This window comes from Nomascus leucogenys, chromosome 6 (genome assembly GCF_006542625.1).
Source record: "Nomascus leucogenys isolate Asia chromosome 6, Asia_NLE_v1, whole genome shotgun sequence".
NCBI lineage: Eukaryota > Metazoa > Chordata > Mammalia > Primates > Hylobatidae > Nomascus > Nomascus leucogenys.
In genome coordinates, this window is record NC_044386.1 from 13,946,226 (window position 1) to 13,966,950 (window position 20,725).

Genomic DNA, 20,725 nt, shown 5'->3' on the forward strand with positions numbered 1-20,725 from the left:
GTAATTTTAAGCTCATGTGTTCTCACAGCATCATGACTGGTATTTGATTGTTGAAACAGGAACTGAAAGATCCCAAAGTCATGGAAAACAAATCAACCAACAAACAAAAACAACACCTGGGCTGATACGGCTTGATATGAAACCTGCTAATTGACCTATCTTGCAATTCTATCTTCATCTTTTGCAGACCAGAGCTCTCCACATTCCCCAGCAGAGCATTTAGAGAGGAAAGGCAGGAGGTGAGAACATCCATATGAGAACTATGTCCAAACATCTTGCTGTTTCATGACCACAGACTTACTGCTCTGCTGCAATTACCGAGCACCTCGTTGTGTGTCATAATAAACTCTGCTGTATAATTAGACATTTTGCTCTGTGCTGCTCTGTTTGCAAAGGTGTTTCACGTGTGTTTTCTTAACCAGGATCTAAACAATTTGAGGGCAGGGGCTGAGTCGAATACAGCCATGCTTCCTTGCCTTTTCAAAAATCACTTCACTGCCATTGGCCCTAGAATCTCTCTAGAACAGACACAAAATGACAGCAGGAAAACGAGTGTCACGACGTATAAATGCTTTTCCCAAAGGAAGCCACCAAAGTTACTCCTTCATTTTTCCTGGAATTCCAGTGAATTTTAGTTGCCTGGGCCCAGAGCAACTCCACAGAAGAACATTAAAAAGCAAGAACTCAATAAATATTAGCTATGTTTACGGTGTTTTGTTATCATTAAGTGGTTACACGGGCATACTGCACAGCAAGAAGAGGAAACTGAGTCCTTAGTAACCAGTTACTGAAACCAGTAGCAATTGGTTACTACTAACCAGTTGACTGGCAACTGATTAGTATTAAAACGATAAAAGCAGGCACACGGCCTATAAAAAATTTTTTTAAACCCTACCACACACCTAAGAGTCTCAAGAAGGCCACAACACTGCTGGTCATGCAGGGCTCAGGACTGGCCAAGGTCAGCTCCCACTGGTTGGTGCCAATCCCTTGGTTAAGTATTTTGAATCTCATGTGACTGCCCGGCACAACAGACACTCACAGCCTCCAAAGATGCTATGTTATGCTTTGCCATATGATACTCATTTAATAAGGTAGATAAATGTGCAGTATAGGCTAGACTTCCATCAACACTAGTTCTCATACTAAAAAAAGAGGAAAAACCCAGTGACTTCCACTGTGAAGTATTAGCTTCAGTTATGAAGCAAATTCACTCATGTGGATTGCTCAGACCCAGGTAAGGCTGTAGAAAACTGGATATTTCTCTATTGCATCTCTACAGAAACTAATAGAGTCACAGGTGTTCAAAAATTACCTGATTTTTTCTTTTTTTAATGTAGACACCACCCAAGTCACTCTGGTATGCTATATCAGGAGCTTAACGAGGTTTATTTACTCACACAAGACAGTAAAGGAATGGTTCTCCACCCATGCTCTCTCCTCCTCCCACCTAACATAACCTGGTCCATTGTCCCAAACCAAATATGGAAACCATATTATTCACTGCTAATATAAAACTGGGCTTGTCTCATCTAAAAAGTGGTTTCCATAAACGGTATCACACTGTACCCTTTAAAAACTGTTTTTAGGCTGGATGTGGTGGCTCGTGCCTGTAATCCCAACAGTTTGGGAAGCTGAGCTGGGAGCATTGCTTAAGCCCAGGAGTTCGAGACCAGCCTGGGCAACATCACAAGACCCCATCTCTACAAAAATAAAAAAATTAGGCAGGCATGGTTCCATATGCCTGGAATCCCAGCTACCCAGAAGTTGAGGCTGGAAGATGCCTTTAGCCCAGGAATTTGAGGCTGCAGTAAGCTGTGTTTGCACCACTGTTCTCCAGCCTGCGCCACACAGTGAGACTTGTCTCAAAACAAAATAAAAACTGCTTTTAAAGAATTTGATCTATTACTAGGAAGAGATTTAAATATTGTTTCTGTATGATGGATATGCTTGGAAGTATTTAGATAGAGTAGTATCTAGGCTGGTCATCAAACCGCCTCAATAAATAAATGAATGAGTAAATGAGTAAACAAACCAACCTCAGGATTATACCTCTGTGGCTCTAGAAACAACCCGCTTACCTAAGTCATCCTAAGAGATGTATTTTAAATGCAGATGGACATCTAAAGAAAACTGGGAAACACAGCAGGGAAGTAAGTACCAATTGGACTAAGGAGGTCACAGTGTCCTTGACTAAATATGGACTGTAAGAAAGGCATGACCTCATTTTCTATGTATGAATTGGAAACTGAAATAGGCACCAAATTATGCCAGGCATAAAGCCCAAGGCAGTCAGAGAAAACACATTATCTACTTAATACACAAAGATGTTCATTGAAACTTTATATTGCAAAAACAAACAAACCTGTGTTTAACAATAAGGTAATACATGCAAAAGGAATTACAACATGCTCTCATAACCACATATTATGCTGCAATTTAAAATCATACTTAAACACTTTTAAGTAGTTTAGGGAAAATGCTTCTGTGTTTTGTGAAACATACACACACGTACCATTTTATATATATAATGTGTATATACATACACACACACACACACTTTTTATATGTGTGTATATATAACGTATACACACACACACTTACCCCCCCACACACACACATACCCCACATACACATCTATTTCCTCAATTATGTTATAAAAATAAATTGGCGGCCAGGCGTGGTGGCTCACACCTGTAATCCCAGCACTTTGGGAGGCTGAGGCAGGAGGATGACCTGAGGTCAGGAATTCGACACCAGCCTGACCAACATGGAGAAACCCCGTCACTACTAAAAATATAAAATTAGCCAGGCATGGTGGCGCATGCCTGTAATCCCAGCTACTTGGGAGGCTGAGGCAGGAGAATCACTTGAACCCGGGAGGCGGAGGTCCCGGTGAGCTGAGATCACACCATTGCACTCCAGCCTGGGTAACAAGAACAAAACTCCGTCTCAAAAAATAATAATAATAATAATGAATAAAATAAAATAATAAATTGGCAGGAGATACCCAAATTGTTAAAGAAGTTTTAGGAGCGAAATTAGACGTAATTTTTCACATTTAAAAAATATTTACCAAACTTTGATACACCCGCCGGGGTGGAGCCAAGATGGCCGAATAGGAACAGCTCCGGTCTCCAGCTCCCAGCCCCAGCGACACAGAAGACGGGTGATTTCTGCATTTCTGCTTGAGGTACTGGTTTCATCTCACTAGGGAGCGCCTAACAGTGGGTGCAGGACAGTCGGTGAAGCGCACTGTGCGCGAGCCGAAGCAGGGCGAGGCATTGACTCACTCGGGAAGCGCAAGGGGTCAGGGAGTTCCCTTTCCTAGTCAAAGAAAGGGGAAGCAGACGGCACCTGGAATATCGGGTCAGTCCCACCCTAACTGCGCTTTTCCAACGGGCCTGGAAAACGGCACACTAGGAGATTGTGTCCCGCACCTGGCTCGGAGGGTCCTATGCCCACGGAGTCTCGCTAATTGCTAGCACAGCAGTCTGAGATCAAGCTGCGAGGCGGCAGCGAGGCTGGGGGAGGGGCGCCCGCCATTGCCCAGGCTTGCTTAGGTAAACAAAGCAGCCAGGAAGCTCGAACTGGGTGGAGCCCACCACAGCTCAAGGAGGCCTCCCTGCCTCTGTAGGCTCCACCTCTGGGGGCAGGGCACAGACAAACAAAAACTCTGCAAGAACTTCCACAGACTTAAATGTCCCTGTCTGACTGACAGCTTTGAAGAGAGTAGTGGTTCTCCCAGCACGCAGCTGGAGATCTGAGAACAGACAGACTGCCTCCTAAAGTGGGTCCCTCACCCCTGAGCAGCCTAACTGGGAGGCACCCCCCAAGTAGGGACAGACTGACACCTCATTCAACCCGGTACTTCTCTGAGACAAAACTTTCAGAGGAACTATCAGACAGCTGAATTTGTGGTCTCACGAAAATCTGCTGTTCTGCAGCCACCGCTGCTGACACCCAGCCAAACAGGGTCTGGAGTGCACCTCTAGTAAACTCCAACAGACCTGCAGCTGAGGGTCCTGTCTGGTAGAAGGAAAACTAACAAACAGAAAGGACATCCACACCAAAAACCCATCTGTACATCACCATCATCAAAGACAAAAAGTAGATAAAACCACAAAGATGGGGAAAAAACAGACCAAAAAAACTGGAAACTCTAAAAAACAGAACACCTCTCCTCCTCCAAAGGAACGCAGTTCCTCACCAGCAACGGAACAAAGCTGGATGGAGGATGACTTTGATGAGTTGAGAGAAGAAGGCTTCAGACGATCAAACTACTCTGAGCTACGAGAGGAAATTCAAAACAACAGCAAAGAAGTTAAAAACTTTGAAAAAAAATTAGAAGAATGGATAACTAGAATAACCAATGGAGAGAAGGGCTTCAAGGAGCCGATGGAGCTGAAAGCCAAGCTTCGAGAACTACGCGAAGATTGCAGAAGCCTCAGTAGCAGATGCGATCAACTGGAAGAAAGGGTATCGCTGATGGAAGATGAAATGAATGAAATGAAAAGAGAAGGGAAGTTTAGAGAAAAAAGGATAAAAAGAAATGAACAAAGCCTCCAAGAAATTTGGGACTATGTGAAAAGACCAAACCTACGTCTGATTGGTGTACCTGAAAATGATGGGGAGAATGGAACCAAGTTGGAAAACACTCTGCAAGATATTATCCAGGAGAACTTCCCAATCTAGCAAGGCAGGCCAGCATTCAGATTCAGGAAATACAGAGAACGCCACAAAGATACTCCTCGAGAAGGGCAACTCCAAGACACATTATTGTCAGATTCACCAAAGTTGAAATGAAAGAAAAAATGTTAAGGGCAGCCAGAGAGAAAGGTCGGGTTACCCACAAAGGGAAGCCCATCAGACTAACAGCTGATCTCTCAGCAGAAACTCTACAAGCCAGAAGAGAGTGGGGGCCGATATTCAACATTCTTAAAGAAAAGAATTTTCAACCCAGAATCTCCTATCCCGCCAAACTAAGCTTCATAAGTGAAGGAGAAATAAAACACTTTACAGACAAGCAAACGCTGAGTGATTTTGTCACCACCAGGCCTGCCCTAAAAGAGCTCCTGAAGGAAGCACTAAACATGGAAAGGAACAACCGGTACCAGCCACTGCAAAAACATGCCAAATTGTAAAGACCATCGAGACTAGGAAGAAACTATAGCAACTAACGAGCAAAATAACCAACTAACATCATAATGACAGGATCAGATTCACACATAACAATATTAACATTAAATGTAAATGGGCTAAATGCTCCATTCAAAAGACACAGACTGGCAAACTGGATAAGGAGTCAAGACCCATCAGTGTGCTGTATTCAGGAAACCCATCTCACATGCAGAGACACACATAGACTCAAAATAAAGGGATGGAGGAAGATCTATCAAGCAACTGGAAAACAAAAAAAGGCAGGGGTTGCAATCCTAGTCTCTGATAAAATAGACTTTAAACCAACAAAGATCAAAAGAGACAAAGAAGGCCATTACATAATGGTAAAGGGATCAATTCATCAAGAAGAGCTAACTATCCTAAATATATATGCACCCAACACAGGAGCACCCAGATTCATAAAGCAAGTCCTGAGTGACCTACTAAGGGACTTAAACTCCCACACAATAATAATGGGAGATTTTAACACCCCACTGTCAGCATTAGACAGATCAACGAGACAGAAAGTTAACAAGGATATCCAGGAATTGAACTCAGCTCTACATAAAGTGGACCTAATAGACATCTACAGAACTCTCCACCCCAAGTCAACAGAATATACATTTTTTTCAGCACCACACCACACCTATTCCAAAATTGACCACATAGTTGGAAGTAAAGCTCTCCTCAGCAAATGTAAAAGAACAGAAATTATAACAAACTGTCTCTCAGACCACAGTGCAATCAAACTAGAACTCAGGATTAAGAAACTCACTCAAAACCGCTCTACTACATGGAAACTGAACAACCTGCTCCTGAATGACTATTGGGTACATAATGAAATGAAGGCAGAAATAAAGATGTTTTTTGAAACCAACGAGAACAAAGACACAACATACCAGAATCTCTGGGACACATTCAAAGCAGTGTGTAGAGGGAAATTTATAGCACTAAATGCCCACAAGAGAAAGCAGGAAAGATCCAAAATTGACTCCCTAACATCACAATTAAAAGAACTAGAAAAGCAAGAGCAAACACATTCAAAAGCTAGCAGAAGGCTAGAAATAACTAAAATCAGAGCAGAACTGAAGGAAATAGAGACACAAAAAACCCTTCAAAAAATTAATGAATCCAGGAGCTGGTTTTTTGAAAAGATCAACAAAATTGATGGACCGCTAGCAAGACTAATAAAGAAGAAAAGAGAGAAGAATCAAATAGATGCAATAAAAAACGAAAAAGGGGATATCACCACTGATCCCACAGAAATACAATCTACCATCAGAGAATACTACAAACACCTCTATGCAAATAAACTAGAAAATCTAGAAGAAATGGATAAATTCCTTGACAAATACACCCTCCCAAGACTTAACCAGGAAGAAATTGAATCTCTGAATAGACCAATAACAGGTTCTGAAATTGTGGCAATAATCAATAGCTTACCAACCAAAAAGAGTCCAGGACCTGATGGATTCACAGCCGAATTCTACCAGAGGTACAAGGAGGAACTGGTACCATTCCTTCTGAAACTATTCCAATCGATAGAAAAAGAGGGAATCCTCCCTAACACATTTTATGAAGCCAGCATCGTCCTGATACCAAAACCTGGCAGAGACATAACCAAAAAAGAGAATTTCAGACCAATATCCTTGATGAACATTGATGCAAAAATCCTCAATAAAATACTGGCAAACCGAATCCAGCAGCACATCAAAAAGCTTATCCACCATGATCAAGTGGGCTTCATCCCTGGGATGCAAGGCTGGTTCAACATACGCAAATCAATAAATGTAATCCAACATATAAACAGAACCAAAGACAAAAACCACATGATTATCTCAATAGATGCAGAAAAGGCCTTTGACAAAATTCAACAACCCTTCATGCTAAAAACTCTCAATAAATTAGGTATTGATGGGATGTATCTCAAAATAATAAGAGCTATCTATGACAAACCCACAGCCAATATCATACTGAATGGGCAAAAACTGGAAGCATTCCCTCTGAAAACTGGCACAAGACAGGGATGCCCTCTCTCGCCGCTCCTGTTCAACATAGTGCTGGAAGTTCTGGCCAGAGCAATCAGGCAGGAGAAGGAAATAAAAGGTATTCAATTAGGAAAAGAGGAAGTCAAATTGTCCCTGTTTGCAGATGATATGATTGTATATCTAGAAAACCCCACTGTCTCAGCCCAAAATCTCCTTAAGCTGATTAGCAACTTCAGCGAAGTCTCAGGATACAAAATTAATGTACAAAAATCACAAGCATTCTTGTACACCAATAACAGACAAACAGAGAGCCAAATCATGAGTGAACTCCCATTCACAATTGCTTCAAAGAGAATAAAATACCTAGGAATCCAACTTACAAGGGATGTGAAGGACCTCTTCAAGGAGAACTACAAACCACTGCTCAATGAAATAAAAGAGGATACAAACAAATGGAAGAACATTCCATGCTCATGGATTGGAAGAATCAATATCGTGAAAATGGCCATACTGCCCAAGGTAATTTATAGATTCAATGCCATCCCCATCAAGCTACCAATGACTTTCTTCACAGAATTGGAAAAAACTACTTTAAAGTTCATATGGAACCAAAAAAGAGCCCGCATCGCCAAGTCAATCCTAAGCCAAAAGAACAAAGCTGGAGGCATCACGCTACCTGACTTTAAACTATACTACAAGGCTACAGTAACCAAAACAGCATGGTACTGGTACCACAACAGAGACATAGATCAATGGAACAGAACAGAGCCCTCAGAAATGATGCCGCATAGCTACAACTATCTGATCTTTGACAAACCTGACAAAAACAAGAAATGGGGAAAGGATTCCCTATTTAATAAATGGTGCTGGGAAAACTGGCTAGCCATATGTAGAAAGCTGCAACTGGAACCCTTCCTTACACCTTATACAAAAATTAATTCAAGATGGATTAAAGACTTATATGTTAGACCTAAAACCATTAAAATCCTACAAGAAAACCTAGGCAATACCATTCAGGACATAGGCGTGGGCAAGGACTTCATGTCTAAAACACCAAAAGCAATGGCAACAAAAGCCAAAATCGACAAATGGGATCTCATTAAACTAAAGAGCTTCTGCACAGCAAAAGAAACTATCATCAGAATTAACAGGCAACCTACAGAATGGGAGAAAATTTTTGCAACCTACTCATCTGACAAAGGGCTAATATCCAGAATCTATAATGAACTCAAACAAATTTACAAGAAAAAAACAAACAACCCCATCAAAAAGTGGGCAGAGGACATGAACAGACACTTCTCAAAAGAAGACATTTATGCAGCCAGAAAACACATGAAGAAATGCTCATCATCACTGGCCATCAGAGAAATGCAAATCAAAACCACAGTGAGATACCATCTCACACCAGTTAGAATGGCCATCATTAAAAAATCAGGAAACAACAGGTGCTGGAGAGGATGTGGAGAAATAGGAACACTTTTACACTGTTGGTGGGACTGTAAACTAGTTCAACCATTGTGGAAGTCAGTGTGGCGATTCCTCAGGGATCTAGAACTAGAAATACCATTTGACCCAGCCATCCCATTACTGGGTATATACCCAAAGGACTATAAATCATGCTGCTATAAAGACACATGCACACGTATGTTTATTGCGGCACTATTCACAATAGCAAAGAGTTGGAACCAACCCAAATGTCCAACAACGATAGACTGGATTAAGAAAATGTGGCACATATACACCATGGAATACTATGCAGCCATAAAAAATGATGAGTTCGTGTCCTTTGTAGGGACATGGATGAAACTGGAAAACATCATTCTCAGTAAACTATCGCAAGGACAAAAAACCAAACACCGCATGTTCTCACTCATAGGTGGGAATTGAACAATGAGAACTCATGGACACAGGAAGGTGAACATCACACTCCGGGGACTGTTGTGGGGTGGGGGGAGGGGGGAGGGACAGCATTAGGAGATACACCTAATGCTAAATGACGAGTTAATGGGTGCAGGAAATCAACATGGCACATGGATACATATGTAACAAACCTGCACATTGTGCACATGTACCCTAAAACCCTAAAGTATAATAAAAAAAAAAAAAAAAAAAAAAAAAATATTTACCAAACTTTAAACAATTAGCTGATATTACTTCTATTTATAATCAGGAAAAATAATTATGTTGAAATTTCTTCTGTTACTATAGAATAGACTGGAGGGGTAAAAGTCTCCCTCACAGTGACTCAGAGCCTTAGCTTGAGATTTCCATTCTTTCTTTAAGCACTTTGGGAAGTGGATCTTTCAACAGATCCCTGTCACGTTCCTTAAGGCAAGCTCTTAGGCACTGTCAAAGGAGGTCCTCTCCATTGCTCAGTGACTTTGGATGAAGAGTCTCTTCCCTGTTGGAGCCAGTGCCATAAACTACATCTGTCCTTTTTGTTCCTATTCCTCCTAATCGAATGAAACACTTTTGTTATACTTTGGGAGGAGGTGTGGAGAGGGTGCACTTCACCAAGCTATTTTTCCTGGGCTTCTCTTTTTGTCCATCTTGTGATATTAATAATGTGGAACCCTCTTATACTGTGGAAGCCTAACTCTAGGTTTCCTAAATAGAAAGGGCTGAAGATATATGAACACTCCTATTACACATCTTACTCCAGGAATTGTCACAATTCATGTGCAAAACTCTCCATTCACAGATAAACAGCTCTGGTCTTTAAATTATCATATTAGACCCAACCAAATTCAGTGAATCACACAAGGCAATTTGAAATATCTAAAGTATTTGAAAGGCATTGAGGTATTCAGCATGGTCTCAGCTCACCGCAACCTCCGCCTCCCAGGTTCAAAAGATTCTCCTGCCTTAGCCTCCCAAGTAGCTGGGATTACAGGTGCCTGCCACCATGCCCCGCTAATTTTGTATTTTTAGTAGAGACGGGGTTTCTCCATGTTGGCCAGGCTGCTCTGGAACTCCTGACCTCAGGTGATCTGCCTGCCTTGGCCTCCCAAAGTGCTGGGATTACAGGCCCGAGCCACCGTGCCCGGCACCATTTCTCCTTTGAGCATGAAAGAGTAGATTACCTGGCCCTAGGCAGAACACATTTCTTAAGTGAGAACAATTTCAACTTTTTTTTCTCCTTCAAGGTCTTCACAGCAACGTTGCCCTTAATATTTTAAGTAATACTGAGTACCTTTTAAAAAGTTCACTAATTTGTTCTATGTCATTTGGTGAATTTGGCTTTTAAGGAAATTGGGGACTTTGAACCAAATTTAAACAGAATAACAATTCTTTGGACATGGTGAGATCAAATGGACATTTGCAGATACTTTAAAGAAATATATTTTTTAAAAACTATCTCAATATGCTCCTTTCCTTAGCAATCTGTATTGTTCTAATAATAAAGACCAAGTGACTTCTAAATAACTTTATTGTGAGGTATCAGTTGTTTCTTTTATCCCCCGCCTTGACCAAAAGCTATACCAATCTTGTTAAAATAAGATACAGTGTTGACTTAATTATCTGGGTAATTGAGCTTTTCTTAAAATGAACTTCTTGGTCATAATATCCCTTTCCTGGAAGCCCTCCTTTTAATCATCCTACATCTGTTGAGTTTGTAAAATTCAATATACAGGCCGGATGTGGTGGCTCATGTTTTGGAAGGCCAAGGTAGGTGGATCACGTGAGCTCAGGAGTTCAAGACCAGCCTGGGCAACATGGGGAAAGCCCGTCTCTACAAAAAATACAAAAATTAGCCGGGGGTGGTGGTGCACGCCTGTAGTCCCCACTACTCGGGAGACTGAGGCAGGAGAATTGCTTGAGCCTGCGAAATGGTAGCTACATTGAGCCAAGATCACACCACTGTACTCTAGCCTGGGCAACAAGCGAGACTCAGTCTCAAAAAAAAAAAAAAAAAAATTCAATATACGACAGCTAAGATTAAATTTAGATGTAGTCTGGGAATCAGAAAAGCTAGAACTTATTCCTAAATTTATAAGGGCCAGGTGGGTATGGGCTTGAACCTTAGCTCTGCCATTTACTACCCGTGTCATCTTGAACAAGTACGTTAACAAGCGTAGGCCTCTCATTCTTTCCTCATATATATCATATGCTGAGATATAGGCACATACTAGGTGCTCAATCAATGGAAGTGATTAATACTTTTGATTCTCAATCTGTAAAAATTGAGATAAAATAATTCTAGATATACAATGATCATAAAGTATTTTATATACCTATAGGGCTCTATAATACAAACGTTATTTCAGTTTCTGCAAAAGATGTGTTCCCATTTTCTATGGTGCCTATGTTGAATATTAAAAGCAGATCATTTTATTCCATAGAGTTTTTTTTAGTATAAAATTCAACCTCTCCCCCTCACCACCTCAAATTACTGCCACTACCAAAATTGAAAAAATGTGATAATAGGTTTTGCTAGTTTTGTTAGAGGAAATAGTCCACAAGATTTGGTTTCCTCCCTGACTGAGCTATAAAATGACTAAGAAATCTATATACAACAGGTAATGTTCATGGAGAATATCAGAAGTTTCTGGAGAGACTGTTACAGGCTCTTTCCTAGCCCCTCCACACACACTGGCTCTGGGGTCATTAACAGGTAATTCCTTTACACGGTCACATATGAGAAGCTTATTTAACTTTCAGTGGAACCTTGTACATAGCTGGATTTCCATTTCAAAAGATCTGTATATGTTTTTTAAAGAAACCATAAACTGTGATATTTATCATCATAAAACACCCCATCTAAGAAACATTTAACATATTTTGCTATTGTTTTGTTCTTGAAAAGCCAGGAACTTAAAAGCTCATGAGAGATTTTATTTTTTAATTTTGCATTTCTTTTTTTTTTAGACGGAGTCTTGCTCTGTCGCCCAGGCTGGAGGGTGCAGTGGTAGAGTCTCGACGTACTGCAACCTCTGCCTCTTGGGGTTCAACGCAATTCTCCCACCTCAGCCTCCTGAGTAGCTAGGATTACAGGCATGCAATACCATGCCTGGCTAATTTTTTGTTTGTTTGTATTTCTTAGTAGAGATAGAATTTCATCATGTTGGCCAGGCTGGTCTTGAACTTCTGACCTCAAGTGATCCATCCACCTTGCCTCCCAAAGTGCTGAGATTACAGGTGTGAGCTATAGCGCCTGGCTTTTTTTTTTTTTTTTTTTTTTTTTAATAGAGACGAGGTTTCACTATGTTGCCCAGGCTGGTTTTGAACTCCTGAGCTCAAGCGATCCTCCCACCTTAGCCTAAGCAATCCTCTAGCCTAAGCCTCCCAAAGTGCTAGGATTGTCCTCCCCAAGTGCTACGTTCATAGGCATGAGCCACCTTGCCCAGCCTAATTTTGCATTTCTTAATCATCTCAAAAGCACGTGAACCTGAGGCTGCATTGACCTTTGTACTCCCGTGCTACCTCTCCATCTTAGGATTTGTAAATCGCTGACAAATAAGCCATCATTCACTCCCAGCAAGGTGTAATACACCTGCCCACTCAGCGGCAGTAACTACATGTGTCCATCTGTCTAGAACTCCATATAAACTCAAGGGCTGCATATTTTCAGCTAACGTAGACCCACTTTTGCAAACTGGTTCATTTCTCCTCCTCTTTACTATGCTTCAGAAGAATTGGGGTAAAATGTTCTTCTATTCATCACCCACACATACCAGGCCACTCTTCGGCTCCCACTGTAATTCTTTCCCTCCAGTTTAATGCTGAGAAAGAGTAAGTCAGTCTCACTCTCTCTCACCCTGCAGCATTTTGCAAAACAATTATCATCTGACACCAGAAGGCAAAGCAAGGTTGGAAAACCTATCAATTTCTTCCCCCCATCTCTCCACTCTTAACTCTGTGATAAAATATCTCCGCCCTCCAGGCAGCCTATAACCTCATACTCTGGTGTTTTGGGAAAAGGGACTTCAAATGACACTTGTTGATAACATTTTGCTTCTCTGCAAAAACACAACTCCATTAAGTACTTTGCTTACATCAGCCATGATAATCAGGTTAGCAATGTTTTAAGGATGAGTTAGAATTATTAGACCCGCGAGGATAAACCATCTGGATAGTTGTCTCTTACGTTTAACCTCCCTTTTGTGAGTTCAGGAGATTCTTTTTCTTATACTAAAATCAAACCTAGTTATGTCAGCCTTTCATTAAATCAAGGCAAAAGGGAGGCAATATTGTGGTATGCGTCAGGTAGTTTAATGATGACACAGACTACTCTTATTTCCACTAGTTATCTCTATATGATTCTTCCATGCACACAAACACACGCCAGTTCAGATGAGCAGCCTGGGCTTTCTGACCTTTGGGGCAGCTCCAAGAAGGTAACCCTTAAAATAGGAAAGGCTCGAGTGAATATACAGCATTTGACTCATCTAAAATGGGCAATGTAGTAAATTCGTGTCTAAAAGCTTTTCTACAGATTGTAGGAAGTGTTCAAAGTCACCAGTTACTATAGAAAGAAGGGAAGGTGGGCGGGTACAGGGTGGAGCAGGGAAGGAGAAGCCCTTGGGGTACCCTTGTGAGGCACTGGCAGGGCACAGTGGCAACGGAAGAGACAAGATTTTATCAAAGGACATTGGTTGGCTCGGTAAACAAAGGTCTCTAGAGAATATGCCATATTGTGAACACCTATCACCAACAAAATTCAAAGTAAAAAGTAGCTGTAATGTGGGCTACATATTAGGGAGCTTATAGAGTTGCAATTATTCAAAAGTTTTGAGAACAGAAAGACAAATCCAAACAGATATTCGTCAAACGAAGGAGTCACACATCTCCGGTTTGTAACTGCCTCCTGAAAGCTGTTTGGCTTTTATAATGAGTACTGCATCAAAATAAGTGCATATTCTATATAAATATCCGTTTAAGTCTCTTGACTTGAAAGAAGAAAGACTGTACCACAATACAGGAGTGCCGCGCTCGTCACACGCTCTGGCCACTTGGGACACCTGCCCATCAGGGTGGCATGTCACTGCCTCCCCATCACCAAATCCTCTCTCCGGCCTTAGAACGCAGCTGCATCCCGCTGGTGGCCCTGCCAAAACGGTCCCCACATGCAAAGTGCAGGTTGCCAATGCCCCATCGCTGGAGAGCCTGCAGCGCTAGATTTGCAATGACGCCACATGGAGAAAACGTGAAAAGAAACAAGGACGAGAAGGCGACACCAAACAAAAATGTGCTCCCCTTCTTTAGTGGTCCATGAAAAAAAAAAAAGAAAAAAAAAGAAAGAAAGAAAGAAAAAGAAAAGAAAAGAAAAAAGAAAAGGAAAAAAAAAAAAAAGAAATCCCAAACTAGAAATGGTCAAGATCGGCTTATCAGGACACATTCGGGATACCCCTAATCCTTACCTGGGCTACGAAACAAATGTTTAAAAATAGAAGTACCAGGGAAATCAACTTGGACGCATTATAAAACAGAATCTCCCCACCGTCACCATTACCACCAGCCATGGGTAAATAAAAACCCAGCACTTAAGCTACTAGAAACTACATTTTAATTACAGAGCTGAGGTTTACATAATAGCAAATTACATAATACTGCCGTGCACTGAAAACCCTTCCATAGGTGAAGCTTCACACCATCCAGTCTTTTTAACGTTTTCCAGAGAGAGCTGGAAAAGTCTGCTGAATAATTGAGGGGAGGGAGGGAGGGAATGGGGTGCTGGAAAAGTCACCCTTGACAAGCTGCACACCCGACCAAATGTTTCAGGATAAAGAGGGACTCGGAGCAGGTGACTCCCCTCCGCCCCCGTGTCCGGGCGTGTAAGGCCAAGGCAGGGCGAGCGGGCGCGGGGCGCGGGGCGCGGGGCCGGGGCTTACCTGCTCCCCGAAGTCGATGGCTATGTTGGTGATGCCCAGGGGCACCAAGAACCGGATCAGGGGCCAGTAGTGCGTGAGCGCCGGGAATTTCACCATAGTCCCCGCCGTGGGCTGACCCCACACACATCTGCTGCCGCGAGGGGACTCTGCGGGGAGGCGAGGGGCGACGGGGCGACGGGGCGAGCGGGGCGCGGGCCGACAGAGGCCGCGGGCGGCGGGGCCTCGGGCGCGGCGGCGGCTCCTCCTCGCAGCTGCGGCGCCTTCTCCGAGCGCGGCTGCTCTAGCAGGGGATCCGCAAGCTCAAGTCCATCCCTGCTGCCCTCCCACACAACAAAGATCTGCCGGGAAAAAAAGGAGGGACGGCGGCGGCGGCGGCGGCGGCGGCGGCAGCAGAAGGTTCTGCTGACAGCGGCTCCATTATAAGCGCTCTGGGGCCCGGAAATAAATAACCGCGCGCACGAGGCGCCGCCGCTGCCGCCGCCGCCGCCGCCCGGAGGAAATCAGGGGCGGGCGCGGAGGCGCGGACACCGCCAGCGCCCCCGGGGGCGGGCTGGGGAGGGGGCCGGGCCGGGCGCGCCGCGGCCTCCTTTCCTGTGCGGTCGCCTGCGCTCGGCGCGGCCGCGGGGGGCGCTGCGCACGCTCGGGCCGTGGGGCCGGCGCCTCCGGGGCGCTGGGCGGGACTCGCCGCGGAGCCTCGGCCGGCCCGGGGACGGCGGCGCTGAGGGCGCGGCGGGGACTGTCTGGGGGCTTGGGGGCGCCGGTGGGGGGGCGACGGAGGTGGGCCGCCTGGAGGCCCCGGGGTGCCCTGGCTCGCCGGCCGGGCCCTGTAGCCCGCGTCCCGTGGGGCCGGGGGCTGGGGTTCCCGCGCTGTGCCGGGAGGGCCCGGGCGTCTGGAAGACTTGGCAGCCGGGGCAAGCGACGTGGGCGCGGACGCGCGAGGAGGGCTGGGGCGCGGGGCGCGGGGCTGGGGAGCGGGAAGCGGAGAGCGGGGCTGGGAAGGGCGCCGTCCGGCGGTGGCCGGGCTGGCGGCGGGTGGGGACTGCGGAGGAGACAGCTTGCGCCGGGGCTGGGGCCTGCTTCGGGGGACTAGCGGCCCGGGAGGTATGGAGGTGCCGCTCCGGGGGGGGCGAAAGAAACGAGGAAAGGTCGCCCAGGAGGGAGCCTGTCCCTCAGAGTTTCCAGGGGCAACGGTGGCCCGTGTCCCTGGGGGACATGCGCCAGGGCAGCAGGGAGTGGTCCCCGCAGGCTCCCAGGCTGGGGCCGGCCGCCTTCTGGGGCGCTCAGACCTGTCTGCTGCAGTTTGCAAACAGTACGTCCGAATTCTTTTCATTGGAAAAAATTGCTATTAAAAATAACTCGTAAAGCCTATCATTTCTTTTAAATAAAGGGGAAGAAAGAGGAAAATGTGTTCTGTTTTGTAATACCGGGCCCCAGTGATTTCAGGGTAACTAGTCGCGGTGCTGAGAGTTTGACCTAAAGCTCGGCAGTGTGACGGCAACGCCAGTATCCATCCCCGCACCCCAGGACTGTGACGCGAGGGAGGAGGACCCGGTGAATGAAAAGGGACTCTGGGCAGGGCTGGCTTCACGGGCGTGCGATCTGTGCAGTCACAGAGGGCCCGCACTTAAAAGGACTAACGCGCTGCTGTTGCACTCTTGAATTTGAACAAGGGTCTCTGCATTTTCATTTTGTAGTGGGCCTGGCATAGTATGTAGCCTATCGTGGTCTTACTATTTTGTACCAGCTCTCACACACATTTCTTTGCATTTAATAAACATAATGAAGTAATTTATTATTAAAAGTAAGAAAGTATCTTGTACCTAGAATGAACCTATTAACTCACAATTTAGCTTTGTAAAGCTTTTGTAAATAGTGAGCTTGAGACCTCAATATCCTGGGTTCAGGTATTTCCCAACTACTTTGAAAGTATTAAATGTTTCCATAGGCCGGGCATGAGTGGTGGGCGCCGGTAGTCCCAGCTACTCAAGAGGCTAAAGCAGGAGAATCGTTTGAACCTGGAAGACAGAGGTCGCAGCGTCACCCGCGGCACTCCAGCCTGGGTGACAGAGTGAGACTCCCTCTCAAAAAAAAATATTTCCATATTTTACATCCTTTTAAAATACTTTTTTGAAATTCCACACAATTTGAGCAGGCTTTGAGAAATAGGAAGCTAATTTACCTTGTAGCTCTGATGTAACCTCAAATTACATTCCCTATAATTAAAATTAAGCTTTGGTAAGTATTGTGTTAAATGTGTTAAATAGCAATACTGTATTTAAACGATTTCCCAGCAAAACAGGAGGTTCATGTGGACAGGACTGTCTTCAGGAGCAAGTTCCTGAAAGGTGTGTTTTAATACATTTGAATCTAACTTAAATATACAAAAAGGGAGCTTATTATTTAAGGGAATTTTCTGGGAAAGAGGTTTTTTTTCCTAAAGCAAATATCACCTCGTGGTTTCTCATTCTGTTATTCTAGGTTTCGTGGGCTCATTTGACTTAGAGCAATCTAATTACACTGACCTTTGTCTAGAATATGGGATTGATGAGCTCCTAGATCGATCTCCATCAAGTCCAGTTTGCTTTCATTGTTGTCTGGACAAGGACCGCCACAGCCCCGGCTGCCTGATGCGAATGCACACCTTTGGTCTTTAGGGGAATGATGAGAAAATTCCAGTGGATCAATGAAAGGTCATCATCCTTGTTTGAGTGTTCTAAAAGTGCATTTTTTAAATGAGTGATTTGGAAGTGTCATCTCTGATGACGGCAAAGAGCCCTTTTTAGATTTCAAAGGCCTATGAATTTCAGTAACACTGTGGCAACATGGAAACTAATGAGACATTTCATTATTTTTTCTGTCACAGTCAAAATCTGAAACATTTCAAAGAGAGTTTTGGGCTCCTCTTTATTTTTTATTTTTTGTTTTTTTAATGATTACAATAGACTTTTATTTAAAGTGAAACATTGGCAGACCAAATAATTCTTAAATTATATGTTTCAGGTTTAACCATCTTCATAAAAATACTTGGAGGACAGCTGCATCCACAGACTTCAAATATGTGATGACCTCTTTGACCATTCTTCTCATTCTTTTCTTTCTCAAATAAGTGCTTTCAGATATGGCTCACGGCAGAATTTATCCTCTTCATATTTGGTCCGCTGTTCTTAAGGCAAGATCTGCTGTCTCACAGTCAGGTCCAGTGTTCTAATGCGAAACATCCTGCCGTTAGAAAGCCCTCTTATTGCTTCCTTTACATCTTCATCCTCGTATATCGTCTCATCTCACGTTTACTCTAGTTTCTCGAATCCTGTAGCATTGTCATACCATTTTCTAATACCGTCCAGCTACCTGTCTGATGCTGCGGTAGCCAGCCTGCCAGCCATCTTGACCCAAACGTGAAACGTTGTTTTCTCCCTCTCTCTTTTTATTTATTTATTTATCTAATTTATTTTATTTTATTTTATTTTTGAGATGGAGTTTCGCTCTTGTCACTGGACCCAGGCTGGAGTGCAGTGGCGTGATCTGAGCTCACTGCAACTTCCACCTCCCAGGTTCAAGCGATTCTCCTGCCTCAGCCTCCTGGGTAGCTGGGATTATAGGCATGCACTACCACACCTGGCTAGTTTTTTGTATTTTTAGTAGAGACGGGGTTTCATCATGTTGGCCAGGGTGGTCTTGAACTCCTGACTTCAGGTGATCCACCCACCTCGGCCTCCCAAAGTTCTGGGATTACAGGTGTGAGCCACTGCACCCGGCCTCTCTTTTTAAACTTTGCTGTTTGAAAAGATAACTTCAGAATGTAAGTGATGAGAATGAGTAGGAATTTTTTTTTAATTACCCAGCAGCCAAAAAGACATCCCCAAGTCATTGGGTGTTTTCTTTTGGAAGGTACAGTTTTATCTTCTATTTATAAAGTCTTAGACTTGATGACTTTTGGTCAAAAATGATTATAAGATTTACAAACTACACTCAATAGTGTAAGAAAAAAATACATGTAGAAAAAACATGCTGGAAGAAAATATGCTCAACTATTCACAGTGGATAGTTATTGCTGAGTGGTATGAATATGGCTTGATTATTCCTTCCTTTGTATACTTTTCTGTGTTTAACGCAATGGGCATATATAAGTTTATTTTTTAAAAGTTTAAAAAAATTATAAAACATTATTGGAAGTGCAAGGTAGCACTGATTTCAGAGCATGGAAAAAGTTACTCTTTGCAAAACAATTTCGTAAATGACCAGCAATATCATTTTGGTGCCTAAAATCATTAACTCTAATTTTTTAAAGGAGCTAATGCAGAATGAAAGACTAAAAGTTACATACGTGTCTAATTTACCTTTTTTTCTGAAATTGATCTTAAATGAATGGATTCAAGTAACCCCCTCGCCGCCCCGCCCACCCCTCACCAAGGAGCATCTGCAGCAAAGGGCAAAATAAAAGATCATGTTTAAGGTTATCCAGTTCTAGAACTCTGTAACTCAGACCTCCTTGACTTGAGGAACCCAATGATGTCAAGTTGGGATTGTAGCAGTGAACATGGTTTGGGAGCAGATGCCATATTGATTTGTGTAAGCTTGACCCAACGGGGTTATCTTCATTGATTCCATGCAATTATCCTGTATCATGTATTTAGTATAGTCAACTTATTTAACAACGTTGATGGAAGGCTTAGTCCTAGAGATTGGTGTCTAGTTTTGAGTCACAAACCTCCAGTATAGGGTAGACTAGGTATAAATTTAAGCCTCATAGTTCTATATTTGGGCCTTGAGTAATTTTGTTCCATGGCTCGTTGGGGATGTGATAAGGGGAAGTCTACAATTTCAGCCTATTTAATTGTATTCATGTAAACATCATCCTATTGATAAAGTCGTGATTTCTGCCCAGTTGCCAGATTCCAAGAGAGCAAAAAGAGAAGTTATTTGCTTCCTCTCAGTTGTTAAGTTTTACTTTTGCTATTCCAGCCCAAAGCCTAGGTGTAATTTGCCTGGGCTAATTATTAAAGTCAGTTTCTGTACTCTCAGCACATGCCAGAAGTGGAGGTAGGAGGTGAGGGGAATGGGTAAATGATCCTGAAACTGTCATTTGCTGTAGATAAGCTAGAATTAGCTAGCTAAATTCTGCCAAGAGTTATAGTTATCACTTTTAATGACTTCCTTAATAATATTTTTAAAGGGACCACACAGATGCTTCAAAATGTGTGCTGTAAAAAGGAATGGGGAAGAATTCTATATACTGATATGGAATAATCTGTAGAATATTTTGTTAAGTGAGAAAAGCAAGGTGCCAAACCATAAAATGGTATTATGCTATTTTGGGGGCAAAAAGGGAGAGAAATATGAGTATGGGTGTGTGTGTGTGTGTGTGTGTGTGTGTGTGTATGCATGTGAATTTGCTTATATTTGTGAAAAGACACACTGGTAGGATAAGCTAAAAATTAATTAAATGTTTATGAGAGAAGGAAGAGAACAGGTTGGAGTTGGGATGGAAGAATGATTTCTCTGAATGTACCTGAGAATCTAATTTTGGCTTTGGAAACATTCATGTTTTACATGTTGAAAAAATAAAATTAAATCAAAAGAAAAATTCACAGCAGATACATTTCACACAAGTGTTTTTCTTACTTAGTACCCTTTTATTCTGAGGAAAGAATTTGAGGCAGCTTAAATCAGAGCACAGGTATATACTGTATGCACTTTGATAAATTTTGAATTTTCTATAGCTGCCAGAGAATAAAACCATTTGGA

The 20,725-nt window shown here is 43.1% G+C and overlaps 1 protein-coding gene across 1 annotated transcript in view; it reads right to left on the reverse strand.

Annotated features, from left to right (window-relative positions):
* Positions 1 to 15,447, reverse strand: part of ANKH (ANKH inorganic pyrophosphate transport regulator) — a 174,609-nt gene extending 159,162 nt beyond the window's left edge. The window contains exon 1 of the mRNA XM_003263146.4: positions 14,981 to 15,447. Coding sequence (XP_003263194.3) covers positions 14,981 to 15,076 — 96 coding nt within the window. The 5' untranslated portion in view covers positions 15,077 to 15,447. The remainder of the gene's footprint in view (positions 1 to 14,980) is intronic.
* Between the last annotated feature and the right edge of the window lie 5,278 nt (positions 15,448 to 20,725).